Source organism: Oncorhynchus clarkii, chromosome 20 (assembly GCF_045791955.1).
Source record: "Oncorhynchus clarkii lewisi isolate Uvic-CL-2024 chromosome 20, UVic_Ocla_1.0, whole genome shotgun sequence".
In the NCBI taxonomy this organism is placed as follows: domain Eukaryota; kingdom Metazoa; phylum Chordata; class Actinopteri; order Salmoniformes; family Salmonidae; genus Oncorhynchus; species Oncorhynchus clarkii.
Genome location: NC_092166.1, coordinates 61,727,627 through 61,749,441, shown reverse-complemented (window position 1 = coordinate 61,749,441; position 21,815 = coordinate 61,727,627). Strand labels below are relative to the sequence as shown.

Below are 21,815 nucleotides of genomic sequence, written 5' to 3'. Positions count from 1 at the left end.
GGGCCTGCTTTTCTTCAGCAGGGACAGGGAAGATGGTTAAAATTGATGGGAAGATGGATGGAGCCAAATACAGGACCATTCTGGAAGAAAACCTGATGGAGTCTGCAAAAGACCTGAGACTGGGACGGAGATTTGTCTTCCAACAAGACAATGATCCAAAACATAAAGCAAAATCTACAATGGAATGGTTCAAAAATAAACATATCCAGGTGTTAGAATGGCCAAGTCAAAGTCCAGACCTGAATTTAATCGAGAATCTGTGGAAAGAACTGAAAACTGCTGTTCACAAATGCTCTCCATCCAACCTCACTGAGCTCGAGCTGTTTTGCAAGGAGGAATGGGAAAACAATTCAGTCTCTCGATGTGCAAAACTGATAGAGACATACCCCAAGTGACTTACAGCTGTAATCGCAGCAAAAGGGGGCCGAATACTTTCGCAAGGCACTGTATATAGTCACCATTAGCTGTTTGTGCAACAGAGTCATCATTGGACTTTGAATGTCAGAGAAACTGTGGTTGTTGTTGAGTCAAAAATAGGACCTCTGGCCCTAAGATGTTAGGATCTGGATCCTGGAGTATAAACAGATATACTGCACACTACAATAAACATAACTTCCTCTATTCATTATGGACTTAATTCACTTTTTTTATAGCAACAACCAACATACAGTAACAAAATCTGTGTTTGCAGTGTAATGTAAATGTTTTTCCCCGTGAGAGCTATATGGGTCCAAAAAGAATGATTCATTCATTTTCTCTCGCTTAGTTTCTTTACTTCAAACCCAGAAGTACGTTTAACGTCAAATTCACTCAAGCCCTCTAAACTGAACAACTGTCAAGGACTTCTCCTTGTTGTGGCTGCAGGGTGTGTGATGTTAACTCTCAGACCTAAAAACAGGTTTCCAAGCTTACAACTCAAGCAGAGTGGATGACAATAGAAATAGCATGGTATCCTATTCTGCTGTCTGCACAGTTTGCTCCGGGATCTGTTTTTAAAAATGCCCTGGACGGCGGGACAGGTTTTCTAGCAATTTACCAAGGATACCTGTGACATACCCGGCCTGCATTTTTAGGAATGCATCTAAAGCTATGCTAAGAAAATCATCTGTTTTTTGGGGGGGGCAAAGTGGGTTTTCTTGTTGTGATGTGGAAAACCACGGCATTCCATTTTAGGATCAGAGGGGGATGTCATTTCATCTCTTGGCTCAGTTGGAGAGGGTCCTCTTAGGCTTCTCCAGACCTTTGGCTTTAGCTATACCTGGTTACCGAGGACTCTGGGACATTCTGATTTAAGAGACCTGAGGGGCTCGTCTTGGAAGGCTGCGGCGTGTGGTGTGTGCAGGGTTTCTTTCATTTATTCATTTATTTGTGTCTTTCTTTCAATCGCTTTCTTTCTTTCTCTCCGTTCTCCATGTTCTGTCTATCTAACTGTGTCATCCCCAGCGGGGACATCTCTCATAGAAAGAAATCCTCTAGTCAGGAGCACAACAGTACGGTATTATACTGGAGTCGCATTTTGCCACACATGAATATGCAATTTCACTGCGAGTGAGTGGTTTATATCTCTCTCTCTCCCTGTGCTGCTGTACCATCGATCCTGATCCCGTTAGAATGGCAACTCCCAATTTATACCCACACATTACCCATGTAGTCTCTTCTGCCTGTCACTGCCTTTCATGTCCAAGACCACAGGACTTCCTGGTCCACAGTGTAGGGCGAGCTGGGCTGGGATGGGATAAGCTAGCCTACATAATGAGCTATGTTCACTTGCTAACACTAACAACGATTGTGTGCAGGAAGGCAGGCAGACAGAGACACAACCCGACAGGCAGACAGAAAGGCACAGAGAGAGCGAGATGCTTGACCTCCGCTGAGTATGACTTCCCACAAGGTCATCCAGTTGGGTGGGTGCTTTCCCCCTGTGCCTTGCACGGCTCGGTGGGCATTAGGACCAGATTGATACAGTGAGTCAGGGGGACAGACAGGGCCGCTGCCTGGGAGCAGACTGGGGTCGACAGACCGGCGGGGTCGACAGACCGGGGACGACATGGCCCGCCATGCTCTGCAACCTAAATGAGCTGGTCCGAAACCTGACACACTTGTTTGTCTAGCCTGCACATCTGATTGTCTGTCCTGCTGTGTGTCTCTGCGTGTCTTTTGTCCATGCGAGTGGATTTTTAGGTCTTTGTCTGTCTGTCTGTCTGTCTGTCTGTCTGTCTGTCTGTCTGTCTGTCTGTCTGTCTGTCTGTCTGTCCTCCCTTTCTCTTGTTGTGTTGAGGTACAGAAGTATGGGTTTTCGGATACGGCCACAGTCTCTTCCTCTCTGCACTCGTTTTCTGTCTTACTGTGTATCTCTCAAACACCTTTCTCTTTTAGTCTTTCTCTCCCTCTCGCTCAACTCAGACCTGCCTCACACTCACAGTAAACATGAGACAGGTTTGTGGTTGCAGGACTGTATGTCTTCAGAGATCCCAGAACCGAGATGTACACCCCCTGTCAGTGTTGTTCTGTTCCCACTTCCCAGCCGTGTGGTTGAATCCCATTCCCATGCGTGCCGACGCGGTCACGGTCTCGCTGCGGTCTGTGTTTCAGGGTGTCATCCTTGGCTGACTCACCCGCTGAACCACTCAGCGTCCACCGTTTCCACCCTGCCACAGACGGCCCGGCCCTGTTCCCTCACCAGCCACAATGATCTACACTAACAGGGCCTCTGTCTGTCTTTCTTCCTTTCTCTACTGTCTCTATCCCTCTCTTCCTCTGTCTACTGTCTCTATCCCTCTCTTTCTCCCTCTACTGTCTCTATCCCTCTCTTTCTCCCTCTACTGTCTCTATCCCTCTCTTCCTCTCTCTACTGTCTCTATCCCTCTCTTTCTCCCTCTACAGTCTCTATCCCTCTCTTCCTCTCTCTACTGTCTCGCTCCCTCTCTTCCTCTCTCTACTGTCTCTCTCCCTCTGTCTCTATCCCTCTCTTCCTCTCTCTACTGTCTCTATCCCTCTCTTTCTGCCTCTACTGTCTCTATCCCTCTCTTCCTCTCTCTACTGTCTCTATCCCTCTCTTCCTCTTTCTACTGTCTCTCTCCCTCTGTCTCTATCCCTCTCTTTCTCCCTCTACTGTCGCTATCCCTCTCTTCCTCTCTCTACTGTCTCTATCCCTCTCTTCCTCTCTCTACTGTCTCTATCCCTCTCTTTCTTTCTCTCTCTCCCTCTTGTTCCCACTCTTGCACAAATCGGATGATTATGGGATGTTAACACAGGAGATTACACCATTGACAGGGAGCGCAGCATGCCGTAGACACACAATGTGTGCACTCGTACACAAAGAATGAGAGACCACTGACACATATAAATTCAGTAACAGTCTCATGCAGGTGATTAAGCAGGTCAAAGTCATGAAGGATAATGATGATGCACCAACACATTCACACAGTATTCTCATACCACTTCACCAAATGTGTCTTTGATGATATGTACCCAAAACAGTAGAATATATGTACCATACTATAAAGGTAACGTACCGTGGTTGGACTTGGACTGGTGGACAGGGGTGTAGTGGTTCTTGGAGGAGGTTTGTTGAGGAGTGTTGTCTTTGGGAGAGCCGTTCATCGCTGCAAAGTTCTCACAGTCGTACTGAGATATGGGAATGGGCCCCTGCTGCCTCAGGATGTCTGCAAGGGCCCTGGGGACACACAGAGAGAGAACTTTGAATATTTTGGGCACCAACTGTTACTGTTACTACTATTTAGCTAACTTCTCCAAGCAGCTACACTAAACTCCAAGGTGAGTGAGTGTTCTTGGCACTGTAAGGTTACAGAGAACCATTAATAAAACAGAAGAAACAGACACAGAGTTGTGTTTATGAGAAGCCGTTCTAATTAGGTTGAATGGTAGTGTTTTTCAGGCCGACGCCAGGTGCGTATGGAGGTATGGTACCCTCGGGGACGAGGAGGAGAGGGAAGAGAGGGAATAGAAAAACTCAACAGCCTCGTGAAAGAAAATAACAACAATATTCCATTTTTTTCTGCCAGCACTTGGGAAGAGGAGGAAATCAAATGATGTTTGCATTGCTGCGGTTGCTCCAAGCCTTGTGCATGACAAATATCTCTACAGCATAACCTTTGCTGCTCTATAAATATTGTTCCTGTTTTTTAGTTATTTCACACCTGTGTTTTTCAGTTAGGTACTTTAACATTGGATGTGCTGTTGTGCAGATGTGTTAAGCAATTATTATTATTATTATTATTTTGAAATTGAACCTTTACTTAACTTGGCAAGTCAGTTAAGAAAAAATGATTAGTTACAATGACGGCCGATGCTGGGCCGATTGTCTGCCACTCTATGGGACTCCCAATCACAGCGGATGTGATGCAGCCTGGATTCATACCAGGGACTGCAGTGACGCCTCTTGCACTGAGATGCAGTGCCTCAGACCGCTGCGCCACTCGGGAGCCCATTATAATGATAACTTTGACCTTAACGTGATACATTATTCACTGTCTCTAGCTTAGTCCTGGGTTGAGTCATGCATGTATGAAAGGACCATGCGTCATAGAGGGAGAGTACAATGTTTGTCAGCGGTCGCTCATCGATGTCTTCTCTCCAACATGTGTTGTCCACTCGTCTGTGGTAACTGTAATGTGGCAAAGCCCAAAGGTAGCCGGGAAACAGCCGAGAAGACACACGGAAGCTTACACACATAACTACAAACAGCTACTTGGTGGAAATCTCCAACATAATGCTGATTAACCCTTGTCAGTTCACCACTGCAGGCTGAGAATCCACACACCACCACCACCGAGAAAGTCTTGGTATGATAGGTGGTATGGAAGTGGGGGGGGGGGCTTGAATAGAAGTTATATTTAAAATGTTATTGTCTATAACAGTCAACTGATAACAAACTGGTTTGACTTGACAAAGGCCTTGACATTTTTATTTATTTATTACATTTTACCCCTTTTTTCTCCCCAATTTCGTGGTATCCTATTGTTTTAGTAGCTACTATCTTGTCTCATTGCTACAACTCCCATACGGGCTGGGGAGAGACGAAGGCTGAATGTCATGCGTCCTCCGATACACAACCCAACCAAGCCGCTTCTTAACACAGTGCGCATCCAACCCGGAAGCCAGCCGCACCAATGCGCCGGAGGAAACACTGTGCACCTGGCCAACTTGGTTAGCGTGCACTGCGCCCAACCCGCCACAGGAGTCGCTGGTGCGCGATGAGACAAGGATATCCCTACCGGCCAAACCCTCCCTAACCCGGACGACGCTAGGCCAATTGTGCGTCGCCCCACGGACCTCCCGGTCGCGGCCGGTTGCAACAGAGGCTGGGCGCGAACCCAGGGTCTCTGGTGGCACAGCTGGCGCTGCAGTACAGCACCCTTAACCACTGCGCCACCCGGGAGGCCCGGCCTTGACATTTTACGAGTATTTTTACGAGGGAAATGTGCATAGACACATTTCTGTCTGGATTTATCCGTTTCCATTTTAAGGGATGATGCATCATCAGTGCTCTCTGTATTATTACATTGGGTTTATGATGCAGAAACCAGATTCATCACAACACCTGCAATGAAACGTGCTCAAAAGATACATCAAATATGCATCAGTAGGATCAGTAGGATCATTCCCTCACCCACACACCTGATTTGCCAGCCAACAAGTCTGCCTATCCAAATCATTTAGATGTTTCGCTTTGAACACCTCTGCAATTTTTTTTCGGCTTTCATGTGTACACTACTGTATTAATGGCATTCCGGCATTTAACCTCAATTCTGTATAATCCAATAGAATATAATTTGGGAAAAAATATGCACCATTTGAACTATGAGTGGGTGATAGGGTCATTTTTATAAGCAGTGTCAGACTGTATTGGCAGGACCTGGTTAAAAGTCCGATATTTTTTCATATAAAAGAGCATTCCAAAATGCAATATATCCATTTTCAGAAATGTTGGTAAATTGACATGAATTAAAAACACATCTTGTGAAAGAGATAGAGCTACTCTTTTTTCATCTTACCAAATCCACCCCTAACATCCAAACTCCAATAGAAAAGTACCCCTATTGGGTTTAATCAAAAGCTACATATAATGAAGTATCAATATATAAATAGATAACTTTCAACCACATTGTGCCAATATCACATAGCATATGTATTGTATCCAGAAGGTTAACAGTGTATGCAATGTGTGTTTTCTTTCGGTCATTTAAGCAACTTTTGCAACAATCGCAAATCATTTGTTGTTCAATTATGGATTGGTTGAATGCTTATTGCCTGAGTGACAGAGCTTACTGTTTGCAGCCTCCGTAGGTTTGCAGTGTTTCCCATGGCTGGGGTTCGGATCAAAGAACCCTACAAAGGAGTTCTTTATAGAACGTTTAGGGGTGCTACATATGGAGCAAGCAGAACCAGAGCCATATATAGTGGGGTCTGAAATGATTGACTCTACAAACATGAGCAATGACTGTTTAAAACAAATATTCAAATACTGAGCTATATTGTGTGCTCCAAAAAATTGGGACATTTTAATATTTTATACTAATACAATCCCCCAGAGAAACAGATTTGGTTTTTCTTAAAAAGGTATGGGTCAAAATAAAGAAAGTAGTCCAAAATGTAGTATTTGGTCCCATATTCCTAGAATGCAATGACTACATCAAGCTTGTGACTCGACAAAATGTGTTTCCTGTTCGTTTGGGTTGTGTTTCAAACTCTTTAGTGCCCAATAGAAATGAATGGCAATTATTATAAAGGAATGGTAATTAAGTATTATCCGTTATCATAGTAGAATCCACATGAATGTAGAAGTGTTTATAAACATATTATATTCTTATTTACAATAAAAGTGACTCCAAAATGACACAATACATAATTTACCATTAATTTCTATTGGGCACAAATCTAATCTTAAGCACATCTAAATCACATCTAAAGTTAACGTTTGAAAAGTATGAGAACAGCCACAATTCATACACATAGAATGGGACCCATTCATGTCAGATATAACAACTGACACGTGACACCTCACAGTAGGCTGAACTATGACCGCTGACCCTTAATTGCCATGGAGTAATATAGTCAGTCTACTGTACAACTGTTCCAGGTGCGGTTAGTGTTCTTAGTTCAAGGGTTAGACCTCTTGGTATACTGGCTTAGACAACTGGGGGTTGTGGATACGCCCCATATTAGCTCGGCCATGTTATACGGAAAATTGAAGATTTCAATTGACAGATTGATAATCCATAATATATTTTATACTGCATGCGAACATGATTTCATTACAGAATAATATGTTTAACGACATTGACATTTTTGTCTCAAGACATTATAGACCAGATCACGTTGCGGCACACATACGAGCGGGCTTTGCACCCAAGCAGGCGTTCATTAATTCAGTCATTCTGACTTACCTATGGATATTCATTTCCTGAGGTGGCTCTGTGGCTTTGTCGTAGGCAACTTTAGCCGAAACTCCCACCACTAAAATAAATGCTATGATCCCACAGGTGATGTACACCGCAGTGTTCGTCTGGTCCATGCTCGGGTCAAAAGGCTGTCCCGTCGAGGCTGGCGACGGGGGGGGCGTTTTCACCCAGTCCGGCGTGTTATAGTTTTTACAACTTGACTGATCCACTCGTTTTTCTTTTTCCTGGCAGCAGAACCGCAGGAAGCAGGACCCGCAGCAGTAGCGGTGAACCGTGTTGTTACAAGCAAACTCTCTATCAAATTGTCCGCTCACATCGTAGTAACCCGTGCACATATCGTAGTCCTTGGTCGTGTTCTTCTGCGGCGCAGCGGTGGGGACCGCCGCGGTGATGTTGGCTTCTTTTGCCTTGGGAGTCCTCTTGGTCTCCGTCTTCACTTTCTTGCCTCCCGTGGCGGCGCAGAAAACGCTCAGGGGATCCAGGTATATGAGGAGCAGCAAAAGGTGCCGTATCCCCATGGTGTGTCTAACCTGTCAATTCACTTCTGACGCGACGCTTGTGTTCTTTTCTGACTTGGTACTTATAGTGAATGTGATAGGGCTCTTAGTCTGTCAAGGCTGTCGCAACCCTGGCATCCGCCACTCGCGTTGGTCCCCTCAGTATCGATACTGTTACCATACTGGGTAGAAGAGTGAGTTAAGTGTATCATTAATAGCAGAGCTTCTGCAACCCATTGCGCTCTGATAGGAGAGTCGAGAACCGGGGACTCTGTGCTTTCCGCCGGGTTGGAGGTTCTGAAATCGGCCGGGTGTCGCTGTCCAATGTCCTGATTTCTATGGCGCGCCTTAGGTCGAGCTGTCTTTTAACAGTAGGGTTTGTGCGCACATCTTGCTGTGGTGAAAGTTGCGCTGTAGAGGAAACAAGCAAAACGCTTAATTAGCCATTATCCGCACGTCAAGGGTGGCGCATTTAAGTCTACCAACTATTCAGCCACGCGATGGAAAACACTCATTTATTCCGATAAACGTTTTTTTTTGTCACAACCTTTCGTGAAGTATTTGACATTCAGGGCTTCTGGGCTTATCATATTGGCTGCATGCAGAGAATACGTGCTTGTTTAAATCCCTTTCAATGCACAGACGTTGCAACTGGAAATATCCAAATGCATACAATTCTAACAGAGTAGAACCAATATGTACAAAACTGTTTTAATTGCAGCCAAATATTTGTTTTTACTCTGTAAAATATCGCCAACGAATAGCCTATTTCAATATATTAGACTGCTTAAAAGTAAGGTATTTCATTTTACCTTACAGGAAAAAGCACAACACAACGCAATGTAATGTAGATATCTGCATATGAAGCTGAGGCACAAGCAATAGGTCAAAGTTAAAGTTTTGGTGATAAAACCTACCTCTATCAAGATTGCCGTTGACTTGCTTGCTCTCTGTCTGGCGCGGAGAGAGTGAATAGAATATCAGAGCTCAGCAAGAGACCACTTTCCCCTTCTCCCCTCCCTCCCCGTCTCTCTTTTTTTCTCCTCCCTCCCTTCCTTCGTCTCCCTCTCAAGGCGTCCACATCCATAGGTTCGGTTTGCTTCTGGCAGAACTCAGCTAGGCGAAGCAACCATCTGTGCTCTCATACTCCCTAAAGACCTTTGCTTGAAAAACGAGAAATAAGCGGCAATATTACTGTGACTAGCTACCATAGTCACAACATAGCCAGAAACACGGGATAAATATTTTAATTTAGATGTCAGCGTTATTTTATTCTAATTAATTTTGGAGTAGAATTTCCTTTTAATAAGTCACCAGAACTGACCTTCTCACAGTCATTCATTATAGATTCTGTGAGTTTTGCCTATTAGTGACACACTGAGAAACACACACACACTGTCTTACGTGTTGTGTGTGTGTGTGTGTGTGTCAGAGAGAGAGAGAGATCCTCACATGCCTGCAACAGTTGACTGATCACAAAGCCAGGAAGCAGTTGCTTAGTAACCACTTTTTACTATTGCCATCCATCCTTGTTGTGATGAAAAATGTAAACCTCCCGATAGTAAAGAGCTCCTCTGGACTAGAGGGATGGATGTGCTCTGAGACATATGCACGGTCTCAGAGGCAAACTGCACTGTACTGTATATCTATTTTATACATATAGTAAACAGCACAGACTGCTGCTAGAGCACAATGAGGTAATGGAATAGGCAAGCTGCTTTAACACCCCTCTGAAAGCACATGTTTCATGAATGGGCTATGTTTTCTCATTTCTTATTAATTGGCTTTTATTTTACCAGGTAAGTTGACTAAGACAGAACACATTCTCATTTACAACAAAGATCTGGCGAAGATTTGTAGGGAACTGGAGAGGTTTGTCGAATGAGCCACTTGGAAACTGGTGAGAATGAAAAGCACAACTAAACCACATGTAAAGATAAGAAGTTAAATCAAATCTGAATTGGCTTCAGTGCTCATGTAGTTTGAGGGGTGAATATGGCACATATGGATGTGTGAAACTTACTTCTGACCTGCCATTTACACTATAAAAGTGGCACTCGTTTAGCCACGCTTGCCTTGCCCTCATGTGGGTGCTAACAAGCTAGCAAGCAAGCTTATAAAGTGAATGGCTTCCGATGTTTCAATGTCGCTTCCTAGTGTAAATGGCCTGTCAGCCTGAAGTATCGTGCACCAGCGAAAAGCTAGTAAGATGCTTCAGGAGGGTGGTCAAGTGTGCTAGCAAGGCAGAGGTCCTGAGTTCGAGCCTTGGTGTGAACCGAATCAGGAGGAAGTGGTACTTGCTAAGCAAGTAGTGTCATGTTCTTTACACTCACATCTGTGTGCTGCTGTAAAGATCTGTTTTCTAAAGATTACAGTGAAATACACCTCTCCCAGCTAGCACATTTGGTTCCTTGGAAGTTGTGGGAATGTACGTTTTTGGTTTCCATTTTGTTCTGGGAACGAAGCCATAAGTTTCCAAACCCCCCAAAATGTTTTTTTTTTTAAACATTCTGAAAATGGAAATGAACATTCGCCTGTTCTGGGAATGTACATTTTTAGGTTGCAGGGAGGTTCTGAGAACGTTTTACTATGGTTCCCTGACATGTTATTTTCAATCATACAAAGCTGTTAATTTTAGTCTATTTAAACAGACCACATTTCAATGGAAACAAGCACTCATTAAGATCAGTTGTTGCCAATTAGTGGGCGTGACCAACACACCTGAACATACTTAACAAGAGAGAGCGAATTTTGTTGATGCTGCAAAAAAATATTCTATAACATTCTTAGAAAAATCTTTCAACTTTACAAATGTTTTCTTGTGTTTTTATGAAAAGTTTTCCTGAGAACAGTGCTTTAAATAGAACCATGTGGAAACCTGTAGGAAATCTTATGCTGAAGTACTGAAATTTCTCCCTAAGAAACATACGGTCCTCAGAGCGTTATGGGCTAGCTGGTTATAATGCACAATTCCCAGAATGTTGTGGGGAGGTTGTTTGCAAAATACCGATAGGACAACCGACTCACTCAACCAGCTCTAAGAAACATAAGGTTCTCAGAACCTTATATGCTAGCTGGGCTTTCAGTTGTATCTTATCAGTTCCTGCAATAAACTTGATTGAGGGACCCAGTTTCAGCTGGTTTGACTTAAATGTAACAGCAACTTTCCATGTGGGTGGTAAGAGATAGGGATTGATAGCGGTGGGTTTTTGGTAAAGTTTTAGTCATTTGTCATCCTCTTTTGTGTCAGTTTATTCCCTGAGCAGAACATTCAGAGATCACCTCTTCTATTCTATTCTCACAATCATCCTCTCAATGCTCTCACTTTCAGAGGACTGTACAATCCAACCCAATCCATTTCCAAATGGCTTTTAAATATATCCCAGAAACATAATCCTCATCTCTCCCCACTCTGAGGCAATGGAGAATACATTACTAGTAAATACAGACATATCTGTGAGTGAGGCTTCATCTTCTGCTCAGATATGTTTTCCCTGTACAAGTCTGCAGTTACAGTGCTGACAAAGCAATGAAGCGCAGCCCCATCTGAGATCCAGAGAACCCCCTCTTCCATTCCTACTGTTCCATGTAGAGCAATCCTTTATGCCTGCCATCACTCTCCTGCCATTACTACAACCCATTTTCTTTTGAAAACGCTGGTTCTCAAATTACGGTAAGAGCCCAGGCTGGTACAACTGAGGGCTTTTAAGAGGAACTGTCTGCTTGAATGTGGCTGTGTGTGTAACCGCCGCGTCCTGCTGGAGAAAGTGCTTTGTCAAGGGCTTCAGATAATGCTCCAGTTGTGCCCTCTGGGCGCTAGGCAGAGAAAGGAACTGTTGGGGCTATGGGGTCGGAGAGTGGTTGCTTGGACCGAGTATTAAAACACACACAAAGTGGTATATCTATGCAGGACTCCTTCTTTATTCTCACATAAAGCAGGAGACCTGCGTTTCTACAGCGATTGTGATTTTATTGTATCGGCAGGTTAATGACGTTGGCAAACGTACAATTAAACTGCTTGTCAAGCCATTAGCTTTGATTTTCAGTACAATAGAATGTGATGATATAATACCCAGCTAGCACATAATGTTCTGAGAACCAAATGTTTCTTTAAGCTTGGTGAGAGAATGGTTTCCTACAGTTACTTTGCATACAACCTTCCCACAACATTCTAGGAATGGTTCAGGATACCCAGCTAGCGCATAACGTTCTGACAACCATATGTTTCTTAGGTGGTGAATTCAGTACTTGGTTCACGGTTCTATTTAAAGTGACGTTGTCAGAACATTTAGAAAACTTTCCATAAAAACCACAAGAAAACATTAGTAACGTTCAAAGAATGTTCTAACAATGTAATTTAAAAACATACATTCTGTTCTCATCGTCAACAAAACTTTCTCTATCCTTTATCTTGTTAAGTGTGTTCAGGTGATTTGGCCGCGCCCACTAATTGGCCACACCTGATCTTAATGAGTGCTTGTTTCTTTAGAAATGGGGTCTGGTTGAAAAGACTAAAATAAACAGCTTAAAAAAACTGCAAGCTCAATCCTGGTGGGGCAGTAAAATATTATAGGTCCCAAGCTCACTGATACCGTGCAACAATAAAATGTGTTTGCGTGATTAATGCCTAGGGAAATGAATTGCCACGTGACCTATCTGTGCTTGGTGTTCAAAACAGTTAACCCAAACTAAGCGAACAGTGTTATTAAATGTCTTCTTGAAACGTTTTCTTAGAACGTTATTTACCTTAAAATAACCTGTCATTTCCGTTCTCGGAACACTAATAAAATCTCCCAGGAAAACTTTCAGAAAACCATAGTAAAACGTTCTCAGAACCTCTCTGGAACCTAAAAATGTACATTCCCAGAACAGGCTAAATTTTCACTTCCGTTCTCAGAACATTTAAAAAAATCATCTGTTTTCCCAGTCAGGAAACATATGGCTTCGTTCCCACAACTTCCAAGGAACCAAACGTGTTAGCTGGGTATTGACAGTAAATGCATAATGGATTGCATTTGGAGTACATGGCACTTTTTCAATTGCTATAAGCACTTTTCGTGTAAGTTTGAGAGTGAGTGTGTGCGTGTGTGTGTGAGACTATTCCAAGGGGGAACGCATGCCCGCTGTCCGTCCTTTCCCAGGTGTTATCTGGCTAACTGGCTACAGCTGTAACCACTTACATTTCATTTACACCCTCTGTGCACCTGATAAATATTTGGATATACAGTACCAGTCAAAAGTTTGGAAACATCTACTCATTCTAGAGGTTTTCTAAACATTTGTGCATTGAAGAATAATAGTCAAGACATCAAAACTATTAAATGACACACATGGAATCATATACAGTGCCTTGCGAAAGTATTCGGCCCCCTTGAACTTTGCGACCTTTTGCCACATTTCAGGCTTCAAACATAAAGATATAAAACTGTATTTTTTTGTGAAGAATCAACAACAAGTGGGACACAATCATGAAGTGGAACGACATTTATTTTATATTTCAAACTTTTTTAACAAATCAAAAACTGAAAAATTGGGCGTGCAAAATTATTCAGCCCCTTTACTTTCAGTGCAGCAAACTCTCTCCAGAAGTTCAGTGAGGATCTCTGAATGATCCAATGTTGACCTAAATGACTAATGATGATAAATACAATCCACCTGTGTGTAATCAAGTCTCCGTATAAATGCACCTGCACTGTGATAGTCTCAGAGGTCCGTTAAAAGCGCAGAGAGCATCATGAAGAACAAGGAACACACCAGGCAGGTCCGAGATACTGTTGTGAAGAAGTTTAAAGCCGGATTTGGATACAAAAAGATTTCCCAAGCTTTAAACATCCCAAGGAGCAGTGTGCAAGCGATAATATTGAAATGGAAGGAGTATCAGACCACTGCAAATCTACCAAGACCTGGCCGTCCCTCTAAACTTTCAGCTCATACAAGGAGAAGACTGATCAGAGATGCAGCCAAGAGGCCAATGATCACTCTGGATGAACTGCAGAGATCTACAGCTGAGGTGGGAGACGCTGTCCATAGGACAACAATCAGTCGTATATTGCACAAATCTGGCCTTTATGGAAGAGTGGCAAGAAGAAAGCCATTTCTTAAAGATGTCCATAAAAAGTGTCGTTTAAAGTTTGCCACAAGCCATCTGGGAGACACACCAAACATGTGGAAGAAGGTGCTCTGGTCAGATGAAACCAAAATTGAACTTTTTGGCAACAATGCAAAACGTTATGTTTGGCGTAAAAGCAACACAGCTGAACACACCATCCCCACTGTCAAACATGGTGGTGGCAGCATCATGGTTTGGGCCTGCTTTTCTTCAGCAGGGACAGGGAAGATGGTTAAAATTGATGGGAAGATGGATGGAGCCAAATACAGGACCATTCTGGAAGAAAACCTGATGTAGTCTGCAAAAGACCTGAGACTGGGACGGAGATTTGTCTTCCAACAAGACAATGATCCAAAACATAAAGAAAAATCTACAATGGAATGTTTCAAAAATAACATATCCAGGTGTTAGAATGGCCAAGTCAAAGTCCAGACCTGAATCCAATCGAGAATCTGTGGAAAGAACTGAAAACTGCTGTTCACAAATGCTCTCCATCCAACCTCACTGAGCTCGAGCTGTTTTGCAAGGAGGAATGGGAAAAAATGTCAGTCTCTCGATGTGCAAAACTGATAGAGACATACCCCAAGCGACTTACAGCTGTAATCGCAGCAAAAGGTGGCGCTACAAAGTATTAACTTAAGGGGGCTGAATAATTTTGCACGCCCAATTTTTCAGTTTTTGATTTGTTAAAAAAGTTTGAAATATCCAATAAATGTCGTTCCACTTCATGATTGTGTCCCACTTGTTGTTGATTCTTCACAAAAAAATACAGTTTTATATCTTTATGTTTGAAGCCTGAAATGTGGCAAAAGGTCGCAATGTTCAAGGGGGCCGAATACTTTCGCAAGGCACTGTAGTAACCAGAAAAGTGTTAAACAAATCAAAATATATGTTATATTTTACATTCTTCAAAGTATCACACTCTTGGCATTCTCTCAACCAGCTTCATGAGGAATGCTTTTCCAACCGTCTTGAAGGAGTTCCCACATATGCTGAACACTTGCTGGTTGCTTTTCCTTCACTCTGCGGTCCAAATCATCCCAAACCATCTCAAATGGGTTGAAGTTGGGGGATTGTGGAGGCCAGGTAATCTGATGCAGTACTCCATCACTCTCCTTCTTGGTCAAATTGCCCTTACACAGCCTGGAGGTGTGTTGGGTCATTGTCCTGTTGAAAAATAAATGATGGTCCCACTAAGCGCAAACCACATGGGATGGCTGAATGGTGTGGTAGCCATGCTGGTTAAGTGTGTCTTGAATTCTAAATAAATCCCTGACATTGTCAGCAGCAAAGCACCCCCACCATCACACCTCCTCCTCCATGCTTCACGATGGGAACCAACAAATGCGGAGATCATCCATTCATCTGCTCTGCATCTCACAAAGACACAGCGGGTAGAAGCAAAAATCTTGAATTTGGAATCAGACCAAAGGACAGATTTCCACTGGTCTAATGTCCATTGCTCGTGTTTCTTGGCCCAAGAAAGTCTCTTCTTCTTATTGGTGTCCTTTAGTACTGGTTTCTTTGCATGAAGGCCTGATTTCATATTCTCCTCTGAACAGCTGATGTTGAGATGGGTCTGTTACTTGAACTCTGTGAAACATTTATTTGGGCTGCAATCTGAGGTGCAGTTAACTCTAATGAACTTATCCTCTACAGCAGAAGTAACTCTAGGTCTTCCTTTCCTGTGGAGATCCTCATGAGAGCCAGTTTCATCATAGAGCTTGATGGTTTTCGCGACTGCACTTTAAAACTTTCAAAGTTCTTGACATTTTCCGGTTTGACGGACCTTCATGTCTTAAAGCCCTCTCCTGTACTCCCTGTTCACCCACGACTGCGTGGCCACGCACGCCTCCAACTCAATCATCAAGTTTGCGGACGACACAACAGTGGTAGGCTTGATTACCAACAACGACGAGACGGCATACAGGGAGGAGGTGAGGGCCCTCGGAGTGTGGTGTCAGGAAAATAACCTCACACTCAACGTCAACAAAACTAAGGAGATGATTGTGGACTTCAGGAAACAGCAGAGGGAACACCCCCCTATCCACATCGATGGAACAGTAGTGGAGAGGGTAGCAAGTTTTAAGTTCCTTGGCATATACATCACAGACAAACTGAATTGGTCCACTCACACAGACAGCATTGTGAAGAAGGCGCAGCAGCGCCTCTTCAACCTCAGGAGGCTGAAGAAATTCGGCTTGTCACCAAAAGCACTCACAAACTTCTACAGATGCACAATCGAGAGCATCCTGGCGGGCTGTATCACCGCCTGGTACGGCAACTGCTCCGCCCTCAACCGTAAGGCTCTCCAGAGGGTAGTGAGGTCTGCACAACGCATCACCGGGGGCAAACTACCTGCCCTCCAGGACACCTACACCACCCGATGTCACAGGAAGGCCATAAAGATCATCAAGGACATCAACCACCCGAGCCACTGCCTGTTCACCCCGCTATCATCCAGAAGGCGAGGTCAGTACAGGTGCATCAAAGCTGGGACAGAGAGACTGAAAAACAGCTTCTATCTCAAGGCCTTCAGACTGTTAAACAGCCACCACTAACATTGAGTGGCTGCTGCCAACACACTGACACTGACTCAACTCCAGCCACTTTAATAATGGGAATTGATGGGAAATGATGTAAATATATCACTAGCCACTTTAAACAATGCTACCTTATATAATGTTACTTACCCTACATTATTCATCTCATATGCATACGTATATACTGTACTCTATATCATCGACTGTATCCTTATGTAATACATGTATCACTAGCCACTTTAACTATGCCACTTTGTTTACATACTCATCTCATATGTATATACTGTACTCGATACCATCTACTGTATCTTGCCTATGCTGCTCTGTACCATCACTCATTCATATATCCTTATGTACATATTCTTTATCCCCTTACACTGTGTACAAGACAGTAGTTTTGGAATTGTTAGTTAGATTACTTGTTATTACTGCATTGTCGGAACTAGAAGCACAAGCATTTCGCTACACTCGCATTAACATCTGCTAACCATGTGTATGTGACAAATAAAATTTGATTTGATTTGATTTAAAGTAATGATGGACTGTCATTTCTCTTTGCTTATTTGAGCTGTTCTTGCCATAATATGGACTTGGTATTTTACCAAATAGGTCTATCTCCTGTATACCATCCCAACACAACTGATTGGCTCAAATACACGAAGAAGAAATTCCACAAATTAACTTTTAACAAGGCACACCGGTTAATTGAAATGCATTCCAGGTGACTACCTCATGAAGCTGGTTGAGAGAATGACAAGAGTGTGCAAAGCTGTCATCCAGGCAAAGGGTGGCTGCTTAAAAGACTTAAAACACTGTTAAACATTGATTTTACTTATACATATACATGATTTCAGAATCATCTTTACAGTGTCTCAACCCCTACATGGTTTTCCTTAGATGTTTCTCTCATTATTTGTGCAAATGCCACATCAGAACATATACATAGAGATATAACCTACTATAGAACACACACACATGCACCCTCTACATCAGAGAGGGGTAAACAGTAGCAGCTGGAAAAGCAGTCCTCAGGGAGACATAGACGTGATTTATGAGGAATTGCACCATTTCCAATAACCCACTTCAGTATATAGAGAGAGAGTGTGTGTGTGTGTGTGTGTGTGTGTGTGTGTGTGTGTGTGTGTGTGTGTGTGTGTGTGTGTGTGTGTGTGTGTGTGTGTGTGTGTGTGTAAAAGTGGGTCACAGCTGCCAAAATGAGCACGTATTGCCAATTTCTTTTTTTTCTTTTTTTCACCTCCAGGCAGGGGCTTTCCTTTAGGCGTAAGGGGAAATGAGTGTGCTTATTAACCTTCTCTTTTTAGCAACCCCTCCTGACAACACACACCTCCCAACAACACACCTCCCATTTCTGTGTAATAGGGGTGGGAAATGTATATGGGTGAATGTTAATTGATTCATTTGTCAAATGTGAAATGATGCTGACACGTCACTCGTTGTGTCTCTGTCTCTCTGCCTATATCTCTCTCTCCATCTCTACTATGTTCTCTCTGTCTCTATCTGTTTCAGTTTCTGTCTCTCTGCCTATATCTCTCCCTCCATCTCTACTATGTTCTCTCTGTCTCTATATCTGTTTCAGTTTCTGTCTCTCTGCCTATATCTCTCTCTCCATCTCTACTATGTTCTCTCTGTCTCTATCTGTTTCAGTTTCTGTCTCTCTGCCTATATCTCTCTCTCCATCTCTACTATGTTCTCTCTGTCTCTATATCTGTTTCAGTTTCTGTCTCTCTGCCTATATCTCTCCATCTCTACTATGTTCTCTCTGTCTCTATATCTGTTTCAGTTTCAGTTTCTGTCTCTCTGCCTATATCTCTCCATCTCTACTGTTCTCTCTCTCTCTCTCTCTCTCTCTCTCTCTCTCTCTCTCTCTCTCTCTCTCTCTCTCTCTCTCTCTCTCTCTCTCTGAGTGTACACAATTGAGCAAGTCGAGTGAGGCTCGTACCCTTTTCTAAACACAGTGTGTCAGTGTGAGGTTCACAGAGACTACCATCGCAAAACTGACCCGACATGATGGACATAATTTATTCAACTGACAAATTTATGTCACATACATCAATCTCATCTTCATTAAAAGCACCACCTGTCTCTCTTTGTAATCTTCCTTGTGTATTCAACCATGTAGTCGCAGTAGTAGTAGTAGCAGTAGTAGTAGTAGCAGCAGTAGCTGTAGCGGTAGCAGCAGTAGTAGCAGTAGCAGCAGTAGTAGTAGTAGTAGTAGCAGTAGTAGTAGTAGTAGTAGCTGTAGTAGTAGTAGTGGTAGCAGTAGTAGTAGTAGTAGTAGACGTAATAGTAGTAGTAGTAGTAGTAGTAGTAGTAGTAGTAGTAGTAGTAGTAGTAGTAGCAGCAGCAGTAGTAGTAGTAGTAGTAGTAGTAGTAGTAGTAGTAGTAGTAGTAGTAGTAGTAGTAGTAGTAGTAGTAGTAGTAGTAGCAGCAGCAGTAGTAGCAGCAGCAAAATAAGAAGTAGAAGAAGAAGAATTGAATCCTTACAGCTCTCACTGATTTGTCAGAAGAATAGAATGACAAAATCCTGCAAGGCATTGAATACTGTATACTGTGAAGCTAAGCACATCAGTTCCCTATTGGTCTACAATGGTTGAAAACCCAGGGGACTTCTGGCAGTCGCTCCCAGCTTTAAGAGATTCAGAAAGTACATTTGATTTCCATCTTCCACACATATCTTCATGTCCTCTAAGATGCCATAAAACTCAAATGCAATGACCATCAATTTTGAGGCTGTAGCTATCCCACATCCAAAAGGGTTGCTCCAAGGGCTACTTATGGGTTAGCCTCTGCAGAGTCCCCAATAACTGGAGGTTCCAGTTTTCAGGGGAAATGGAAAGAGAGCCTGTGATGCGACATCCGCTTTTAGATGTTAACAAGGCGACACGCCATCTTAACTCCTCAACAAATCGTACTCCAAATATCATACTTTAGCTGGAGACCTTGATCATGGAGAGGGGAGCGAGAGAGAGAGAGACAGAGATAGAAACAGAGAGATCAAAGGTTGTAGCCATCAGCAAGGACTGGAAAGAACCTCTTCTGCCTGAACAGGCATGTCCCCGTTGAAATAAACTAGATCGGTGTGTGTGTGTGTATGTATGTATATGTATATGTGTATGTGTATGTGTATGTGTATGTGTATGTGTGTGTGTGTGTGTGTGTGTGTGTGTGTGTGTGTGTGTGTGTGTGTGTGTGTGTATGTGTGTGTGTGTGTGTGTGTGTGTGTGTGTGTGTGTGTGTGACTGTGTATTTGCATTTAGCTACTGTTTCTAGGGTCCAGCAAAATTAAGGCGGTTATACAATTTTAAAAACATTACAATACACTTCACAACAGATTCCAAAACATATTAAGTGTGTGCACTCAGGCCAATACTCTAGTACCACATATCTACAACACAAAATACATGTGTACATCAGTGTATGCTGTCATGTGTGTGTATGCATGTGTCTGTGCCTGTGTGTGTGTATCTTTTCAAAGTCCCTTCTGTTCCATAACATGCTGACTACACCGCTCACATCGTGTGCGCGAGCATTGCAAAATAAATGTAGACATATGTTATTCAATTATTGCACCTACACTGCTTGCGCGCGCCAACGAGCGCCTGCTATACCAAGGGCTAAAATAGAAGTCAGTTCTATTTGTGACGCTGATCGTGCTGCAAGTCCTGCCTCTCTCATCTCCTCATTGGTTTATAGAAGCAGATACCCACGTGCCATCTCCTCATTGGTTATACCCACATGGGTGACTGAAAGACAAACTTTTTTATGAAAGTTAGTTGCCAATCGCCATATCAAATAAGAAAAAGCCCGGAAGGAGGAGAGATGACTAGAAATGATTCGGTTGACCTTTTTATGTGTGGATTAATTGTCAGAGTAGAGGACCTTGTGCATTTCAGGCAGAATAACAACTCAACGTTTATATCCCAGGACAGATTAGCTAGCAACTGCAAGCTAGCTAGCTAAATTGCCATAAATGTTTAATGCTTTTCGACTTGCCCAGAGTTTGTTTTGATATTTTAACCTGCATGTCTTGATTGCGTTTGGTGTGGGGGGACAAAATCTATTTGCGCACAGCCGGTTTCGGTAGTACTGTGCGCCTTCCATAGTCTGTTCTGGACTTGGGGACTGTGAGGAGACCTCTGGTGGCATGTCTTGTGGGATACGCATGGGTGTTCGAGCTGTGTGCTAGTAGTTTAAATAGACAGCTTGGTGCATTTAACATGTCAACATATCAATACCTCTCACAAAAACAAGTAGTGATGAAGTCAAGCTCTCCTCTACTTTGAGCCAGGAAAGACCAACATGTATATTATTAATGTTAGCTCTCCGTGTCCATTGAAAGGCTAGCCGTGCTGCCCACAAGACTGGACAGTAGTCCAAGTGCAACAAAACTAGGGCTTGTAGGACCTGCCTTGTTGATAGAATTGTTAAGAAGGCAGAGCCGCGCTTTATTATGGACAGACCTCTCCCAATCTTAGCTACTGTTGCATAAATATGTTTTGACCATGACAGTTTATAATCCAGGGTTACTTCAAGCAGTTTAGACTCCTCAACTTGTGCAATTTACACATTATTCATCACAAGATTTAGTTGAAATTCAGGGTTTAGTGAATGATTTGTCCCAAATACAATTATTTTAGTTTTAGACATTTTTAGGACTAATTTATTTCTTGCCACCCATTCTGAAAGCGACTGCAGCTCTTTGTTAAGTGTTGTAGTGATTTTACCTGCTGTGGTAGCTGACGTGTGTTTAGTGTTGAGTCATCAGCATACATAGACAGTGGCAGCTCATTAGTAAAGATTGAAACAATTAAGGGGCCAAGACAGCTGCCCTGGGGAATGCCTGACTCTACCTGGATTATGTTGGAGAGGCTTCCATTAAAGAACACCCTCTGTGTTCTGTTAGACAGGTACACTACATGACCAAAAGTATGTGGACAACTGTTTGTCAAACATCTTGTTCCAAAATCATGGGCATTACTATGGAGTTGGTTCCCTTAACAGCCTCCACTCTTCTGGGAAGGCTTTCCACTAGATGTTGGAACATTTCTGTGGTGGCTTTCTTCCATTCAGCCACAAAAGCATTAGTGAGGTCTGGCACTAATGTTGGGCGATTAGGCCTGACCCGCAGTCAAAGTTCCAATTCATCCCAAAGGTGTTCGATGGGGTTGAGGTCAGGGCTCTGTGCAGGCCAGTCAAGTTCTTCCACACCAATCTCGACTAA

General features: G+C 43.1%; 1 protein-coding gene across 3 annotated transcripts in view; it reads right to left on the bottom strand.

Annotated features, from left to right (window-relative positions):
- Positions 1–8,878, bottom strand: part of LOC139376657 (protein shisa-6-like) — a 70,392-nt gene extending 61,514 nt beyond the window's left edge. For all 3 annotated transcript variants that reach the window (XM_071119482.1, XM_071119483.1, XM_071119484.1), the window contains exons 1-3: positions 8,839–8,878; positions 7,410–8,332; positions 3,516–3,676 (exon numbers count right to left, since the gene is read on the bottom strand). In XM_071119482.1, coding sequence (XP_070975583.1) covers positions 3,516–3,676; positions 7,410–7,942 — 694 coding nt within the window. In that variant the 5' untranslated portion in view covers positions 7,943–8,332; positions 8,839–8,878. The remainder of the gene's footprint in view (positions 1–3,515; positions 3,677–7,409; positions 8,333–8,838) is intronic.
- Between the last annotated feature and the right edge of the window lie 12,937 nt (positions 8,879–21,815).